Source organism: Ipomoea triloba, chromosome 13 (assembly GCF_003576645.1).
Source record: "Ipomoea triloba cultivar NCNSP0323 chromosome 13, ASM357664v1".
Lineage (NCBI taxonomy): Eukaryota > Viridiplantae > Streptophyta > Magnoliopsida > Solanales > Convolvulaceae > Ipomoea > Ipomoea triloba.
The window spans coordinates 21,313,290-21,329,750 of record NC_044928.1 but is presented as its reverse complement, the minus strand read 5'-3'; the positions used below and the strand labels follow the sequence as shown (position 1 = coordinate 21,329,750).

Genomic DNA, 16,461 nt, shown 5'->3' with positions numbered 1-16,461 from the left:
GCCGACATAAGTGGTTTGGCATCACTACAGTTCAATCCTTCCATTAACTCAAAATAATTTCATAAATTTTACTTTGTTAAAAAAAATACAAAGCTCGAACTCTCCAAAAAATAAAAAATATAAGTATAAATTTGTCCTTGTGTATAAATATTTCGGACTTATAAATTAACAGATGCGTATTTTGCTATTTATTATACCTCAGTTTCATATTTTGACATATTATTTATTAGTACAACAATTTGACAATAATAATGTGATATTTTGTGGGTGCAAATAAATAACACTTGCAAATAATTTATACTGGGGCCTACAAGATTGCAGGACATAAGTTAAGCTAACACTTGAAAAAAATTAATAAATAAATAAAAGCACTATAGGACTTAACCTTAACTGGACATACAATGTTAGCTACTAGCTAGGGTGCCGGGACTTCGGGTCGGGTGAGTTGGACGTGTCTTACACATGCCTAAATTAAACAATGAGAAATATTATTTTTCTCAAACTTAAAGAATAAATTCTCCCTATAATTAATTTTTAGTGAACCAGAACTAAGCATCTAGCTTCCTCTTACATCACATTACTATGAAAAAGGTCAAATACATCTTTAAACTTTAGTTAAGAAGTCAATCAGGCCCTTGAACTTCTAAAAGTTACAATTAACTACACAAACATGTTATTTTGGAGCAATAGAACCCACTAACCTGTTGATGATCTGTAATTGCATGTCAACTAGGGTTCCGACGAACCTCCGACAAACATTCGACCAAATTCCAACAAGTTAGATATAATAATAACGATCGACTACCGTCGACGAACCGACGACCTTTCTTCGGTCGGAGATTGCAACCAATTTAGTCGCAATCTCCGTCGATGGCAACCAACTAGTCACCATCTCCAATCGATGGAGATGACAACCAACGAATTGCCATCTCAAGTTGACGACTAAGAGAAAATGTAATACTTTTGATGAAAAATACAATATAATACATTTATTTCATAATGTAAAAGTATTATACCGTCCTCAAAAGTATCAAAATTTTCTTGATGAGTAACAAATACTTTATTCTTAATTAGTATTATACTTCGTATTTGTGAAGTATTACATTTTTATATTGATCTGACTCAATCAAACCCGTCTCACGAATAAAAATTCGTAAAACGGTTTCGCACAAGTGTATCCTAAATATATAATATATATTATAGGAGAAAATCCAACCGTCATGGCACCAAGAATATGCACAAAAATGTAGAGCGATTGTAACATAAAACATCTGCATGGGCCACCACAATGTCTTTCTTTTACCTTTGCAACAGAAAGCTCAACTGGCACAAGTACAAATGACAAGTTGTTTCAAATCAAAACTCAAACAAAAACGAGGATCCCTAACTGAGCATACTATCTCAATTTTCTCTACAAAACACCATCAAGGGTGTTGCTGCAATCCGAAACCAATAACCCTTTACTCTCTTCGTGCTTGATCTCGACGGCGCACTGCCCCATTTCCACCACGGTGAGCTTCTTTGCCTTCAAGGCCTCGGCTTCCCAATCGGTGCAGCAAAGCACCGCGTAAATGATGGAAATAGTGCAGGCAGCCTGCGCTGACAGGAGGCCAAACCAGAGGCCTCCAAAGCCAAGTTTGAGCCAGAATGCCAAGCCTACCACCACCGGGGTTCCCACGAAGTAGAAGGAGCCGAGGTTGATGCGGGCGCCCACGGCTGGCCTAGCGGTGCCACGGAGAATCCCACAACCAGTGGTTTGTGGGCAGTTGCCAAGCTCACACAAGCCAATTATTGGCAGGACTGATGCAGCCAGAGCTTTAAGCATCTCATCTTTTGTAAAGAGGCCTGCCCATTTCTCCTTAAAGATCACTGTCCATATGACATTCATGAATCCTATTACATATGCACATGCCAAAGCGACCATTGCAGCTAGCTTGGCTTTGTATGGTTTCCCAGTTCCCAGCTCATTTCTCACCTGAAATCAATATATACATTTAAAATTGAGTTAATACACAAATTCAGTACTATAATGATTTTTTTGGATTTAGCATATATGACTTTTTGTGCTTAATTAAGTCCTAGACTTCTATAGTTTTACCTTATTAATGGTTTAAAATTCAAACTCCAAATATTATACTGTACAAACCCTCTTTTACAACAAAGTATACACAAACACTGTTCACATTATTCAAGTCAAAAAGTGATTTACTAATATAAGGCCATTCAATTTTATGGTTGTAGTTGGAAAAACAGGCAAAAAAAAAAAAATGAGAAGCTACCCAAAGATTTTAGAGACTGGGAAAACAAAAAAAAAAAAATTATTGAACCAAGTGGAAAGCATTTGTGTGGCAGCCATCTTTGAGTCAAGGAGGTTATATGGCCAACAGACCTAGTATGATCACAATAACTTAACAATAAAATAGGAAGTATATATTGTTTTCAAAAAAAATAAAAAATAGGAAGTATATCTATGTAGGATAAGTTATAGACATACCACAAAGCTGCGAAAAAAAAAAAAAAAAAGTGACCTTGGCCAGTCACAAAAACTTCACAGACATGCAGTATTTTAATTAATACTCATTATGTTTTGTTTGACCTGACTTACCAATCAAATTAACTTTCTTTTTTTTTTTCTTTTTATTTAGTATTTCTTTATTAATTTTAAATTTAATCGCTACAAAAATGAAAGGTGGCCTTGGCCAGCCACAAGAGCATCACTGGCATGCAGTATTTTAATTAATACTCATTATGTTCCGTTTGACCTGCCTCACCAATCAAATTAATTTTCTTTTTTTTTTCTTCTTATTTTATTTAGTATTTCTTAATTATTTTTTGATTTAATTGCTGCAAAAATAAAAGGTGGCATTGGCCAGCCACAAAGGCATCAGTGGCATGCAGTATTTTAATTAATACTCGTTATGTTCCGTTTGACCTGCCTCACCAGTCAAATTAACTTTCTTTTTTTTTTCTTCTTATTTTATTTAGTATTTCTTAATTAATTTGAAATTTAATTGCTGCAAAAAAAAAAAAAAAAAACAAGGTGGCCTAAGCCAGCCACAAAGGCTTTTCCGGCATGCAATACTTTAATTGATACTCATTATGTTCCGTTTGACCTGCCTTACCAATAAAACTAACTTTTTTTTTCTTATTTTATTTAATATTTCTTAATTATTTTTAAATTTACTGCCTCACCAATCAAATTAACTTGCTTTTTTTTTTCTTCTTATTTTATTTAGTATTTCTTAATTATTTTTAAATTTAATTGCTGCAAAAAAGAAAGGTGGTCTTGGCCAGCCACAAAGGCTTCACTGGCATACAATATTTTAGTTAGTACTCATTCTATTCCGTTTGACCTGCCTCACCAACAAAATTAACTTTTTTTTCTTCTTATTTTATTTTGTATTTCTCAATTATTTTTAAATTTAATTGCTGAAAAAAAAAAGATGGCCTTAGCTAGCCATAGAGGCTTCACTGTCATGCAGTATTTTAATTAATACTCATTATATTTTGTTTGACCTACCTCACCAATCAAATTAACTTTTTTTATTTAGTATTTCTTAATTATTTTTAAATTTAATTGCTACAAAAAAAGAAAGGTACCCTTGGCCAGCCACAAAGGCTTCACTGGCATGCAGTATTTTAATTAATACTCATTATATTTTGTTTGACCTGCCTCACCAATCAAATTAACTTTCTTTTTTTTTTTTTCTTATTTTATTGAGTATTTCTTAATTATTTTTAAATTTAATTGCTACAAAAAAAGAAAGGTGCCCTTGGCCAGCCACAAAGGCTTCACTGGCATGCAGTATTTTAATTAATACTCATTATATTTTGTTTGACCTGCCTCACCAATCAAATTAACTTTCTTTTTTTTTTTTTCTTATTTTATTGAGTATTTCTTAATTATTTTTAAATTTAATTGCTACAAAAAAAGAAAGGTGCCCTTGGCCAGCCACAAAGGCTTCACTGGCATGCAGTATTTTAATTAATACTCATTATATTTTGTTTGACCTGCCTCACCAATCAAATTAACTTTCTTTTTTTTTTTTTCTTATTTTATTGAGTATTTCTTAATTATTTTTAAATTTAATTGCTACAAAAAAAGAAAGGTGCCCTTGGCCAGCCACAAAGGCTTCACTGGCATGCAGTATTTTAATTAATACTCATTATATTTTGTTTGACCTGCCTCACCAATCAAATTAACTTTCTTTTTTTTTTTTTCTTATTTTATTGAGTATTTCTTAATTATTTTTAAATTTAATTGCTACAAAAAAAGAAAGGTGCCCTTGGCCAGCCACAAAGGCTTCACTGGCATGCAGTATTTTAATTAATACTCATTATATTTTGTTTGACCTGCCTCACCAATCAAATTAACTTTCTTTTTTTTTTTTTCTTATTTTATTGAGTATTTCTTAATTATTTTTAAATTTAATTGCTACAAAAAAAGAAAGGTGCCCTTGGCCAGCCACAAAGGCTTCACTGGCATGCAGTATTTTAATTAATACTCATTATATTTTGTTTGACCTGCCTCACCAATCAAATTAACTTTCTTTTTTTTTTTTTCTTATTTTATTGAGTATTTCTTAATTATTTTTAAATTTAATTGCTACAAAAAAAGAAAGGTGCCCTTGGCCAGCCACAAAGGCTTCACTGGCATGCAGTATTTTAATTAATACTCATTATATTTTGTTTGACCTGCCTCACCAATCAAATTAACTTTCTTTTTTTTTTTTTCTTATTTTATTGAGTATTTCTTAATTATTTTTAAATTTAATTGCTACAAAAAAAGAAAGGTGCCCTTGGCCAGCCACAAAGGCTTCACTGGCATGCAGTATTTTAATTAATACTCATTATATTTTGTTTGACCTGCCTCACCAATCAAATTAACTTTCTTTTTTTTTTTTTCTTATTTTATTGAGTATTTCTTAATTATTTTTAAATTTAATTGCTACAAAAAAAGAAAGGTGCCCTTGGCCAGCCACAAAGGCTTCACTGGCATGCAGTATTTTAATTAATACTCATTATATTTTGTTTGACCTGCCTCACCAATCAAATTAACTTTCTTTTTTTTTTTTTCTTATTTTATTGAGTATTTCTTAATTATTTTTAAATTTAATTGCTACAAAAAAAGAAAGGTGCCCTTGGCCAGCCACAAAGGCTTCACTGGCATGCAGTATTTTAATTAATACTCATTATATTTTGTTTGACCTGCCTCACCAATCAAATTAACTTTCTTTTTTTTTTTTTCTTATTTTATTGAGTATTTCTTAATTATTTTTAAATTTAATTGCTACAAAAAAAGAAAGGTGCCCTTGGCCAGCCACAAAGGCTTCACTGGCATGCAGTATTTTAATTAATACTCATTATGTTTTGTTTGACCTGACTCACCAATCAAATTAACTTTCTTTTTTTTTTTTTCTTATTTTATTTAGTATTTCTTAATTATTTTTAAATTTACTTTCTCAAATTAAAGGTGGCCTTAGCCAGCAACAAAGGCTTCACTGGCATGCAGTATTGTAATTAATACTCATTATGTTCTGTTTGACCTGTCTCACCAATCAAATTAACTTTTTCTTCTTTCTTTTTATTTTATTATTTTTAATTATTTTTAAATTTAATTGATGCAAAAAAGAAAGGTGGTCTTGGCTAGCCACAAAGGCTTCACTAGCATGAAGTATTTTAATTAATACTCATTCTGTTCCGTTTGACCTGTCTCACCAATAAATTTACCCTTCTTTTTTTCTTCTTCTTATTTTATTTAATATTTTTAAATTTAGTTTTAAATTTAATTGCTGCAAAAATGAGAGGTGGTTGGCATGCAGCATTTTAATTAATACTCATTTTGTTCCGTTTGACCTGCGTCACTAATCAAATTAACTTTCTTTTTTTTTTCTTCTTATTTTATTTTGTATTTCTCAATTATTTTTAAATTTAATTGCTGAAAAAAAAAGGTGGTCTTAGCTAGCCAGAGAGGCTTCACTGGCATGCAGTATTTTAATTAATACTCATTATATTTTGTTTGACCTGCCTCACCAATCAAATTAACTTTTTTTATTTAGTATTTTTTAATTATTTTTAAATTTAATTGCTACAAATAAAGAAAGGTATCCTTGGCCAGCCACAAAGGCTTCCCTGGCATGCAGTTTTTTAATTAATACTCATTATGTTTTGTTTGACCTGACTCACCAATCAAATTAACTTTCTTTTTTTTTATTCTTATTTTATTTAGTATTTCTTAATTATTTTTAAATTTACTTGCTGAAATAAAAGGTGGCCTTAGCCAGCAACAAAGGTTTCACTGGCATGCAGTATTGTAATTAATACTCATTTTGTTCTGTTTGACCTGTCTCACCAATCAAATTAACTTTCTCTTCTTTCTTCTTATTTTATTATTTTTAATTATTTTTAAATTTAATTGATGCAAAAAAGAAAGGTGGTCTTGGCTAGCCACAAATGCTTCACTAGCATGTAGTATTTTAATTAATACTCATTCTGTTCCGTTTGACATGCCTCACCAATCAAGTTACCCTTCTTTTTGTCTTCTTCTTATTTTATTTAATATATTTTAATTTAGTTTTAAATTTAATTGCTGCAAAAATGAGAGGTGGTTAGCATGCAGCATTTTAATTAATACTCATTTTGTTCCGTTTGACCTGCCTCACTAATCAAATTAACTTTCTTTTTTTTTCTTCTTATTTTATTTTGTATTTCTCAATTATTTTTAAATTTAATTGCTGAAAAAAAAAAGGTGGCCTTAGCTAGCCACAGAGGCTTCACTGGCATGCAGTATTTTAATTAATACTCATTATATTTTTTTTGACCTGTCTCACCAATCAAATTAACTTTTTTTATTTAGTATTTTTTAATTATTTTTAAATTTAATTGCTATAAATATAGAAAGGTACCCTTGGCCAGCCACAAAGGCTTCACTAGCATGTAGTATTTTAGTTAATACTCATTATGTTTTGTTTGACCTGACTCACTAATCAAATTAACTTTCTTTTTTTTTCTTATTTTATTAAGTATTTCTTAATTATTTTTAAATTTAATTTATAAAAAAAGGTGGCATTAGCCAGTAAAAAAGGCTTCACTGTCATGCAGTATTTTAATTGATACTCATTATGTTCCGTTTTTCCAGCCTCACCAATCAAATTAACTTTCTTTTTTTTTTTGCTTTTTTTATTTAGCATTTCTTAATTATTTTTAAATTTAATAGCTGCAGAAAAAAGGTGGCCTTAACCAGCCACAAAGGCTTCACTGGCATGCAGTATTTTAATTGATTCTCATTATGTTCCGTTTGACCTGCCTCACCAATCAAAATAACTTCTTTTTTTTTCTTATTTTATTTAATATTTCTTAATTATTTTCAAATTTACATACCTCACCAATAAAATTAATTTTTTTTCTTATTTTATTTATTATTTATATAATTATTTTTTGATTTAATTGCTGCTAAAAAGAAATGTGGCCTTGGCCCGTCACCAAGGCTTCACTGGCATGCAGTATTTTAATTAATACTCATTCTGTTCTGTTTGACCTGCCTCACCAATCAAATTAACTTTTTTTTTCTTCCTATTTTGTTTAGTATTTCTTAATTATTTTTAAATTTAATTGCTGAAAAAAAAAAAAGGTGACCTTGGCCAGCTACAAGGGCTTCACGGGCATGCAGTATTTTAATTAATACTCATTATGTTTTGTTTGACCTGAATTACCAATCAAATTAACTTTCTTTTTTTTTTCTTTTTATTTAGTATTTCTTTATTATTTTTAAATTTAATCGCTGCAAAAATGAAAGGAGGCCTTGGCCAGCTACAAGGGCATCACTGGCATGCAGTATTTTAATTAATATTCATTATGTTCCGTTTGACCTGCCTCACCAATCAAATTAATTTTCTTTTTTTTTTCTTCTTTTTTTTATTTAGTATTTCTTAATTATTTTTTTGATTTAATTGCTGCAAAAATAAAAGGTGGCATTGGCCAGCCACAAAGGCATCACTGGCATGCAGTATTTTAATTAATACTCGTTATGTTCCGTTTGACCTGCCTCACCAGTCAAATTAACTTTCTTATTTTTCTTCTTATTTTATTTAGTATTTCTTAATTAATTTGAAATTTAATTGCTGCAAAAAAAAAAAAAAGGTGGACTAAGCAAGCCACAAAGGCTTCTCCGGCATGCAATATTTTAATTGATACTCATTATGTTCCGATTGACCTGCCTCACCAATAAAACTAACTTTTTTTTTTCTTATTTTATTTAATATTTCTGAATTATTTTTAAATTTACTGCCTCACCAATCAAAATGGTTGGTGTAACTTCGACCAACATGACATTTTGCGTAGCGTTTGTCTTCATTCACAAAGAGAATGAGTCGAATTATAATTGGGTATTAAATTATCTCAAAGCCACAATTGAGGGATGCATTACCCCACATGTTATCGTCACGGATCGAGAGTTGGCCTTGATGAAAGCATGCAAGAATGTGTACCCGGAAGCTAAAGGATTACTTTGTAGATGGCATATCTATAGAAGTATTTTGAGAAAGTGCAGGTCATCGATAACATCAAGGCATCATTCCCAACGTACTATGTACTGGTGGTCAATATATCGTTTTTAGCGATTGAAAATTAATTGAGAAAGTATTTTGAGAATGTTATATTGGATTGAAATGGAATGAAAATTTTCTTTTTATATTTTATTGTGATGTTAATGTGTTTTTACCGTTTTTAGCGATTGAAAATTAATTTATTATATTATTATAATAAGGTAAAATAATGCATACAAAAAATTTGAGTTATAAAGAATATCATGAAAATTTATTAAACGTTAGATATTATAGAAATTAATTAAAAATTATTATACACAAAATTATTATACTATCACAATTTGAAATAATAATAAAAATAAATATTTTAAATATTTAATTACAAAATATTATAGACAAAGTTATTATACTATCACAATTAGAAATATAAATAAATAATAAATATTTTAAATAGAAAACATAATGTTTGACCAACTTTAATGAAGGTGGTGCAAATAGCAAATTCTATTTACACCACCTATAAATCTATCAAACCTATTAAATGGTGGTGTAAATAGAATTTTGGGTGGTACAAATAGAATTACCCTATTAAATATTCAAAGAAACCATTGGCTGAATAAAAAAGTTAGTATTCCATTGATTAGCATTCATAACATTAAATATCCTTCTATATTTATTTATTGAATATGAAATAGATTAAATACAAATTTAAATATCAAATACGAATTAAATTTAATTACTAGCAGCCTTTCACTTTCCTTTAGCTGTTGAAAATCCCAAAGCATCATAGTTATTTCTCTTCATTAATGTTTGAGGCTTTTTAGAACTCTATAGGTTCCATTCTTCTATAAATTCGTATTCAGACCAGTAGCAATTCGTGTTTCACCTCCTGCTTCTTTGTTGTTTTTTTGATCAACTCTGATCTTTGGTCTTTGATTTGTAAAACTTGCAGCGCAATTGTAGATCTTAGGAAAAGACATCTGCCCATATTATACAAAAAATGCTATAATAAGGTTAAGGTTAGTAAGAACATACATAGTGCTTGAAGACAGAAACATGGAGCTCATTAAGAGTCAAGAATGTCTTCTCCATGACTGTGAGGTAATTTTCTGTTTAAGTAATAATCTTTTCCTGTATTGTTTTTAAAGCAATCTTTATCCTATTATATAAGATAAGAACAATCATTACTATACATTACAGATCTGGAAAATCCATTACTATACATGCATTAGAACACAATGGGAAAGAAAGATGTATGGTATATGAATATATCAACTCCAAATGATATAATTTAAGTGTCTATATATATGTGTCTTAAGGTCAGGACTTTGCTATGTGGTTATACGTTGATGTTCATATATTCTTTCATTTATAAATAACTTAAATGATTATGATTTATTAAAAAATAACTAATATAGCATATATATAGTAGATATATTTTGAGGTATTCAATCAAATATGGCCATCAAAAATTATTTTCATTAGTCATCACATGCCATTTTCTGGAAATAAATGAGTTGGGAATATTGGAAAAGAGAACATTGTAAAATTGATTGCCCTTACGTGTGAGCTAGACTAACAGAAGCAGTACGTCTTCACGCCTTTCATTCTATGAGGGTTCGTACTGAGACTAGAAAACATAAGATCTGATGCAAACGTCACAACACACCTGCAAACAATCCAAGATAGCATTAACAAATTTATGTAAATATCACATTGTATGAACAATTTTCTGTGTAATTAGTGATCAAACTTGGTTTTATACTTATCCACTTTGAACCAGTTTCAGTGGCTATCTTTAAACAACAGGCAACTATGGGTGTGAATTTTAATAAATCGGAGGCACAATGTGATAGACTGGAAAACAGCGTTCAGAAGATGCATAGGGAAGAAGTAGAAGAATGGTATCTTCCTTCTTGATATTAATATACAACTTATATTAATACTAGTTTTATACAAGCATTGCGCGAATGGGTTAATGCTCAATGTTTATATTTAAATAAATATTTGAAACTATATTAATGCAAGATTATATAGGAGAAGTTTATACATGGGTAATTGAATGTCAAATTTTTTTATTTAAATATCTAACTCAAAGTATAGGAATCCAAGATAATATAGAAAATTCATTATAATTATTTTTTTTATGAGGTTTATTCCTCACCCTGTGACCCTAGCCGGCAAAGGACCACAGGGAGTAAACCAGCCTAGGTTACCCATAGCTGACCGGCCCCCTCACAGTTGTAGGTTGATCTCTCTTACCACCTAGGCTGGGGTCACCCCCATAATTATTACTAAAATAAATGTTTGCAACCTTGTAAAATCGATAGTCAAAATATTTGGTCTAAAAATGATAGTCTAAATAAATACTACTTTTAATTTGAATTTTTCTAAGTGGTTCTTAATTCTCTTTTGAGTAACATTGTCATTGTCTTCATCTTTACTATTTGTTCTCTTTCTTTTTGTTGGTAGTGTGTTATTTGCAATTCGGTTATTGTTGATAGCATAAATGACAATGTCATGCAATGAGATTATGATATAGGAGCTATGGACTTTCCTTTAGGTGTTCTGCTTGGGGTTCATTTGGTTCAACCATTATTGTTGAATGAGTTATTGTGGATAAAGAAATCCCTAGTTTAAGAAAAAAAATTAAATAAACTAATAAAAATTTGAAAATTTAAAATATTATGTATTCCATAGATATTAAAAGGTAGTTTCTCGCTTCAATTTGCTGGGTAATGTGTTATTTGAGTACTTTCATTGTCAACAAATCCCCCAAGTAGTTAATATGATTGGTTTCAAACTATTCTTTTTTATTTTTTTTTTCATGGTACTAAAGAAATACATATGTATCATTTTTTGGTGTAACTACTTTTTTTCATGGTATTAAAGAAATACATATGTATCATTTTTTGGTGTAACTACTAATTTATTTAATTCAATAAGAGTAAAATAGAGTGATTCCGCTTCAATTTGTTGGGTTATTATTTGAGTACTCTCTTTGCCAACCAATTCTCAAGTAGTTAATATAATTAGCTTCAAATTATTTTAAATTTTTTTTCATAGTATTAATAAAATACTTGGTAAATAAATATATAACATTATTTTGTACTATAACTTTGATATTTAATTACAAGATATTGTAAAAATAAGATAATGGACAATGTAATGAATATCAATTGATAAATTTGAATGTAAAGAATCTTTGCATGAGAGAAAATAAATACAATATAACTAATGAAATTATTTCTCTTATTTAATTTAATTTTTTGATAATGAATAATTTTTAATTTTCAAATAAAGGTATTGTAGACACATAATTCTAAATTAAAGAAATACATATGTATCATTTTTTGTTGTAGCTACTAATTTATTTAATTTAATAAGAGTAAAATGGAGTGAGAAATTTAATTATGTCAAATTTGATTGAGATGAGGTTCGAGCCTAAGACCTTTCTTATAGAAATTAATGGGTAAGTTAAAAATTAACGGAATATTAACGGATAAGAGAATATTTAACGGAAAACTTAACGGATAATCATAAAAGTAAGGTTAAATTAGGTAATCTCTATTAATAATATTAATCTGAATTATCTTAACCATCTATTTGATTAAATAATTCATCTGAGCCATTCATTTGATTAAATAATTTGACCGCCATTTTTTCTACCCATTTTAGGCCTAACTCTCTTTGGCTCTTATTAGTATAGTAGATATTGATTTGTAGCGACTTAACTACAATCTGTAATTCAACTACTAACGTTGTTTACCAAGAAATTTTTAATAATTTAAAATTTATAATTCTTTTTTATTCAAATATTAATAAATTTTAATATTTAATATAATTTGTGTACATATTCTTTTAAACCTTAATTTTTTTTAGTACTAATGACTCTGTTATAATTATAATTAATTTGACTCCAAATATATAAAAAGGAGAAATTATATATAAAATAAACATAGTTCTTACATAAATAATCCTTTTCAAATGAATAAATTTTGATGGAGATTTTCTGACAAATATTGCATGTTCTTAAATACGGCAGTAATAGAATTAAATTAGTTATTTCAAATTCAAATAATAATACAAATAACGATAAACTTTAAAATCAACATAATAATAACATAATTAAAATTTTGAAAATATTAAATATTACATTGTATAGTTATACTTACATTTTTAATAAAATTAATTCTGCTTAGTATCATAACATTACAACAATACTTATAAACTTTGTGCGTGCATCGCACGGGAAAAATACTAGTTATGAATATATTAGGAACGGGCCAAGTCGACCCGGAGGAGCAGGATAAGGGTCACGATAGGGTCTAAGACCCGGGGTTGAGCCCCGTGCTTGACCCGGAATAACTAATTTTGCACCTCGGCCCAAAGCCTCGATTAGGAAGTCTCGGCCAAAGGCCTCAACTGGGAGGCCTCAGCCCAAGGCCTCGGGTGGTTAGGGCCACGGGTCCAGTCACGGCGCGGGCGCGGTCAAATCGGATCTATAACTGTTCCCCCGTCTTAGGGGGATGGTTAGGAGTTTTGGAGGGTATAAATAGGAGTGTTATTGTCTCATTAAGACATGCTCTATATTCTTTGTCCTAAACTACACTTGTAATAGCATTACATCGTCTTGTAATACCTTATTGACTACGATCTAATACAATACTTGGTCCCCGTGACCTTGTCACATTTATTTCGCTTATTATTTCTTACTTGTTCGTGTTATCATTCATTTAACGGGTTTATTAGTCCGGACCCCCGGGTTAGTTAAATCTATCATTGGTGCTTTCATTGAGAGCCGAAATCAGGCTCAAGCGTGCTAGTTTTCCCTAGCAATGATAATATCGAGATCCAACTCTCGTAACTCGAACGGTTCCCATAACACCATTGGCACCCCCGGCGGGGTGGCCTCAACGGGACCGCTAGTCAGCAACGAAACCTCTCTGTGAGTTCGACGGGCGGCCTGAGGAACCACCTCACCAGCAATCGTAATGGGGGCTTCGCCCCCCCATCCGCCCCACCGATCCCACAAGGTGGGCAACTATCCAATAGGCAGCACTTGCGCTCACCCGCCTCGTGGAGGGACTCCAAGGAGGTCTCCAAGCCCCCAAGCTCGGCCTCGAGGCCTCCCGCGGAGCCCCGACCCCAGCACCGACCCACCTTGAGGGATCATGGTGGGCCGAGCACCCAGAACTCAAGCCGAGAGGGAGGTTAACTCGCCCCTACTGTCAGATAGGCGAGGAAGGGATGGCACCAGCCGAATCGACATAAAGATGCTAGTAGAGGGAAGCCAACCCAAGCCAGGTCCGCCTTGGAGTGGTTGGGCACTCGCATGATGGCCCGAGACAGAGTAGGCCCAAGGCTGACCGTGAAAGAACCCCTGGTGGAGGATTCATACTCATGAAGATCTTTGAGCCGTGGGCCCTGAGCCCAGCCGCGACGAGAGCATTCCTCCCAGGTCGAACGGTTAAGAGAGACTAGTGACAGAGCCCCAAGCTCCCACCTTGATGAGGTCGAGTAGCTCTAGAAGAGAGTGGATAAGCTTTGAGAGGGGGGTGGTCGCGCTCCAACAAGCTACCACCTTGTTAACCCACCTCATGGGACGGGATCCAAAGAGGTGTTCGAGCCCCCCAACTCGACCTCCTCAAGGCCTCTCGAGAAAGGCCTACACTTACCCCACCCCTCTCAAGAGGCCGTGATAGGTCAAGCAACCCCTTAAGTGGGTGAATGAGCTCTGAAGGGGGTGGTCGAGCTCTAACAAGCTACCACCTTGTTAACCCACATCATGGACGGGCTCCAAGGAGGTGTTCGAGCCCCCAACTCGACCCCAAGGCCTCTCGAGAAGCGCCTACACTTACCCCACCCCTCTCAAGAGGTCGTGATAGGTCAAGCAACCCCGTAAGCGGATTAACGAGCTCCAGGAGGGGGTGGTTGAGCTCTAGTAAGCTACCGCCTTGTTGACCAGCCCCGCGGAGGGGCTCCAAGGAGTAGTGCAACCCCCTTAACTTGGAATCGTGGTGCTACAGGGGGTCGTGCAAGGGTGTTCAATTGTCGACCGTTCCCCCAACCCCTTCGCGACCAAGGGAGATGTTGGAGACCCGGCCTCCACGGGTGCAAGAAGTTCAAGCTTAGCCATCATAGGCGTAAGGAGCCCGAGCTCCTACGGTCACGGCCGTGCGCGCCGACCCCGACCTTGGCATTCCCTAATGGTAGTGTAGGGAGGACGTCCCCACTCACTACTTAATGGAATAACCTATTATGGGCAGCTTGCCATTTAACAAGGTCGAGGGCAAGCAGGTGAGGAGAACCTACATGCTCCTCGGTGATACACTCTGTAAGAGGTCTTGTAATGACACCCTGATGAGATGTCCATACCCCAAGAGGGCGAGATTAGTCTATGAAGAGATCCACAAAGGGGACTACACCATGGCTCGGAGAGCTATCCTATAGGCTACAGGTGTATTTTTTGGCCAAGATGGCTAAAGAAAAATTTTGTTATGGATGACTCATTTTCCCTTAATTTAGGGGGGGGGGCGTACTTACCCGACCCCTCCAATAGTACCCTAAGGGGGCACGAGGCCCGACTTCGCGTACTAACCCCGACGGAAGAGCCTAACGGCCCATTGTCAAGCGACCCAAGTCGAAAAGCTATCACCATAAGGGGGCACGAGGCCTGTCCTCGCCTACTAACCCCAACGGAATAGCCTAACGGCCCGTTGTCAAGCGACCCGGGTCGAGAAGCTGTCACCCTAAGGGGGCACAAGGCCCGTCCTCGTGTGCTAACCCCGACGGAAGAGTGTTTGGTCTGAGAGTACCCTTGGCCAAATGACTATGCGAAAAAAAAAATCAACAATCCAAAGTGTTAACTACTCCAAGTCAAGCCCAAAACTCTGAGTTTGGGCCGAAGGGCGTACAGACAAGCCTTAGGAAGAGGCCAAGGGCCCCTGGCTGAGAGGCTTGGCTCATGGCATCAACACAAGCTGAGGGCAGAGCCTAGGCCGAGCCCACCAAAAGGGGCCGAGGCTCGTCAAAATTGCGAGATCTCAACCCCACGTAGGCAGCCGTGGTTTGGTAAGGCAAAGGGTAACATCACGTAACACAAGTAGTAGCAAAAGACGTGAAATATTCATTCAAGCATAATATTCAAGTACATAGCAAAAAGAAGGAACTAAGCTAAGCAAGCCTACGCCTGTGCATTCGAGTCTAGAGTAGTAGTAGAGGCATTGTAGGCTGCAATCTCATCACCCAAGGTCGCCATGCTCTTTGGGAGGTGAGTATTCTCCAAGGTGGGAGAAATAGGACCGACTGTACCCGCGGCATGATCATCGGGGGTCTGGTCCAAAACGCTCAAGTCCACTGGCTCGCCGAGAGCCGGATCCCCTCTAGGAGGCGTGCTAGAACCGCCCGCAGGGGTATCTGAAGGTGGGAGCATGGCTAGAAAACCCCTGGCCACGGGGTCAAAAGTAGCGTCCTCTCAGCAGAGGACCTCATATATAGAGCTCTGAATCTCATGTAAGCCTATCTCATAGGAGACCAACCCCTCCTCGGTCAGCCGATTCTGTCCCTCCTCCGTGGCAAGCCACTCTGCAGCCAGCACGCGTAAGTGGCCTCGGGCATAGGCCATGGCGTCCCACTTGAACCCCTCGGACCCCTGGTAGGTCGGAATAACACGGGTAAGCTCGTTTCTTAGCCCCTCCAGTTCAAGCCTATGGGACCGCCTCACCGACTCTAAAGTCGGCACAAACCGGGCTCGGGATGTAGGACTCGGCTTGAGCGTGAGAGGGGAGCACTTGAGCTTGAGGAGAACTTGAGAGCAATTTTAGAGTAGAGAGTGGTGGTGGTGGCCGAAAAAGTGGGGGAATGGGGGGGTCAAATCGGTGGAGAAAGGGGGAAAAGGGGGAAAAAGGGGGGGGGG

At 34.8% G+C, this 16,461-nt stretch overlaps 1 protein-coding gene across 1 annotated transcript; it reads right to left on the bottom strand.

Moving 5' to 3' along the window:
- Positions 1-1,411: 1,411 nt before the first annotated feature.
- Positions 1,412-13,719, bottom strand: LOC116001347 (protein DETOXIFICATION 54-like). The gene is made up of 4 exons (XM_031241228.1): positions 13,616-13,719; positions 10,124-10,212; positions 9,579-9,637; positions 1,412-1,975 (listed from the first exon to the last, which is right to left on the bottom strand). The coding sequence occupies exons 1-4, from the start codon at positions 13,717-13,719 to the stop codon at positions 1,412-1,414; spliced, it is 816 nt and encodes a 271-aa protein (XP_031097088.1).
- Between the last annotated feature and the right edge of the window lie 2,742 nt (positions 13,720-16,461).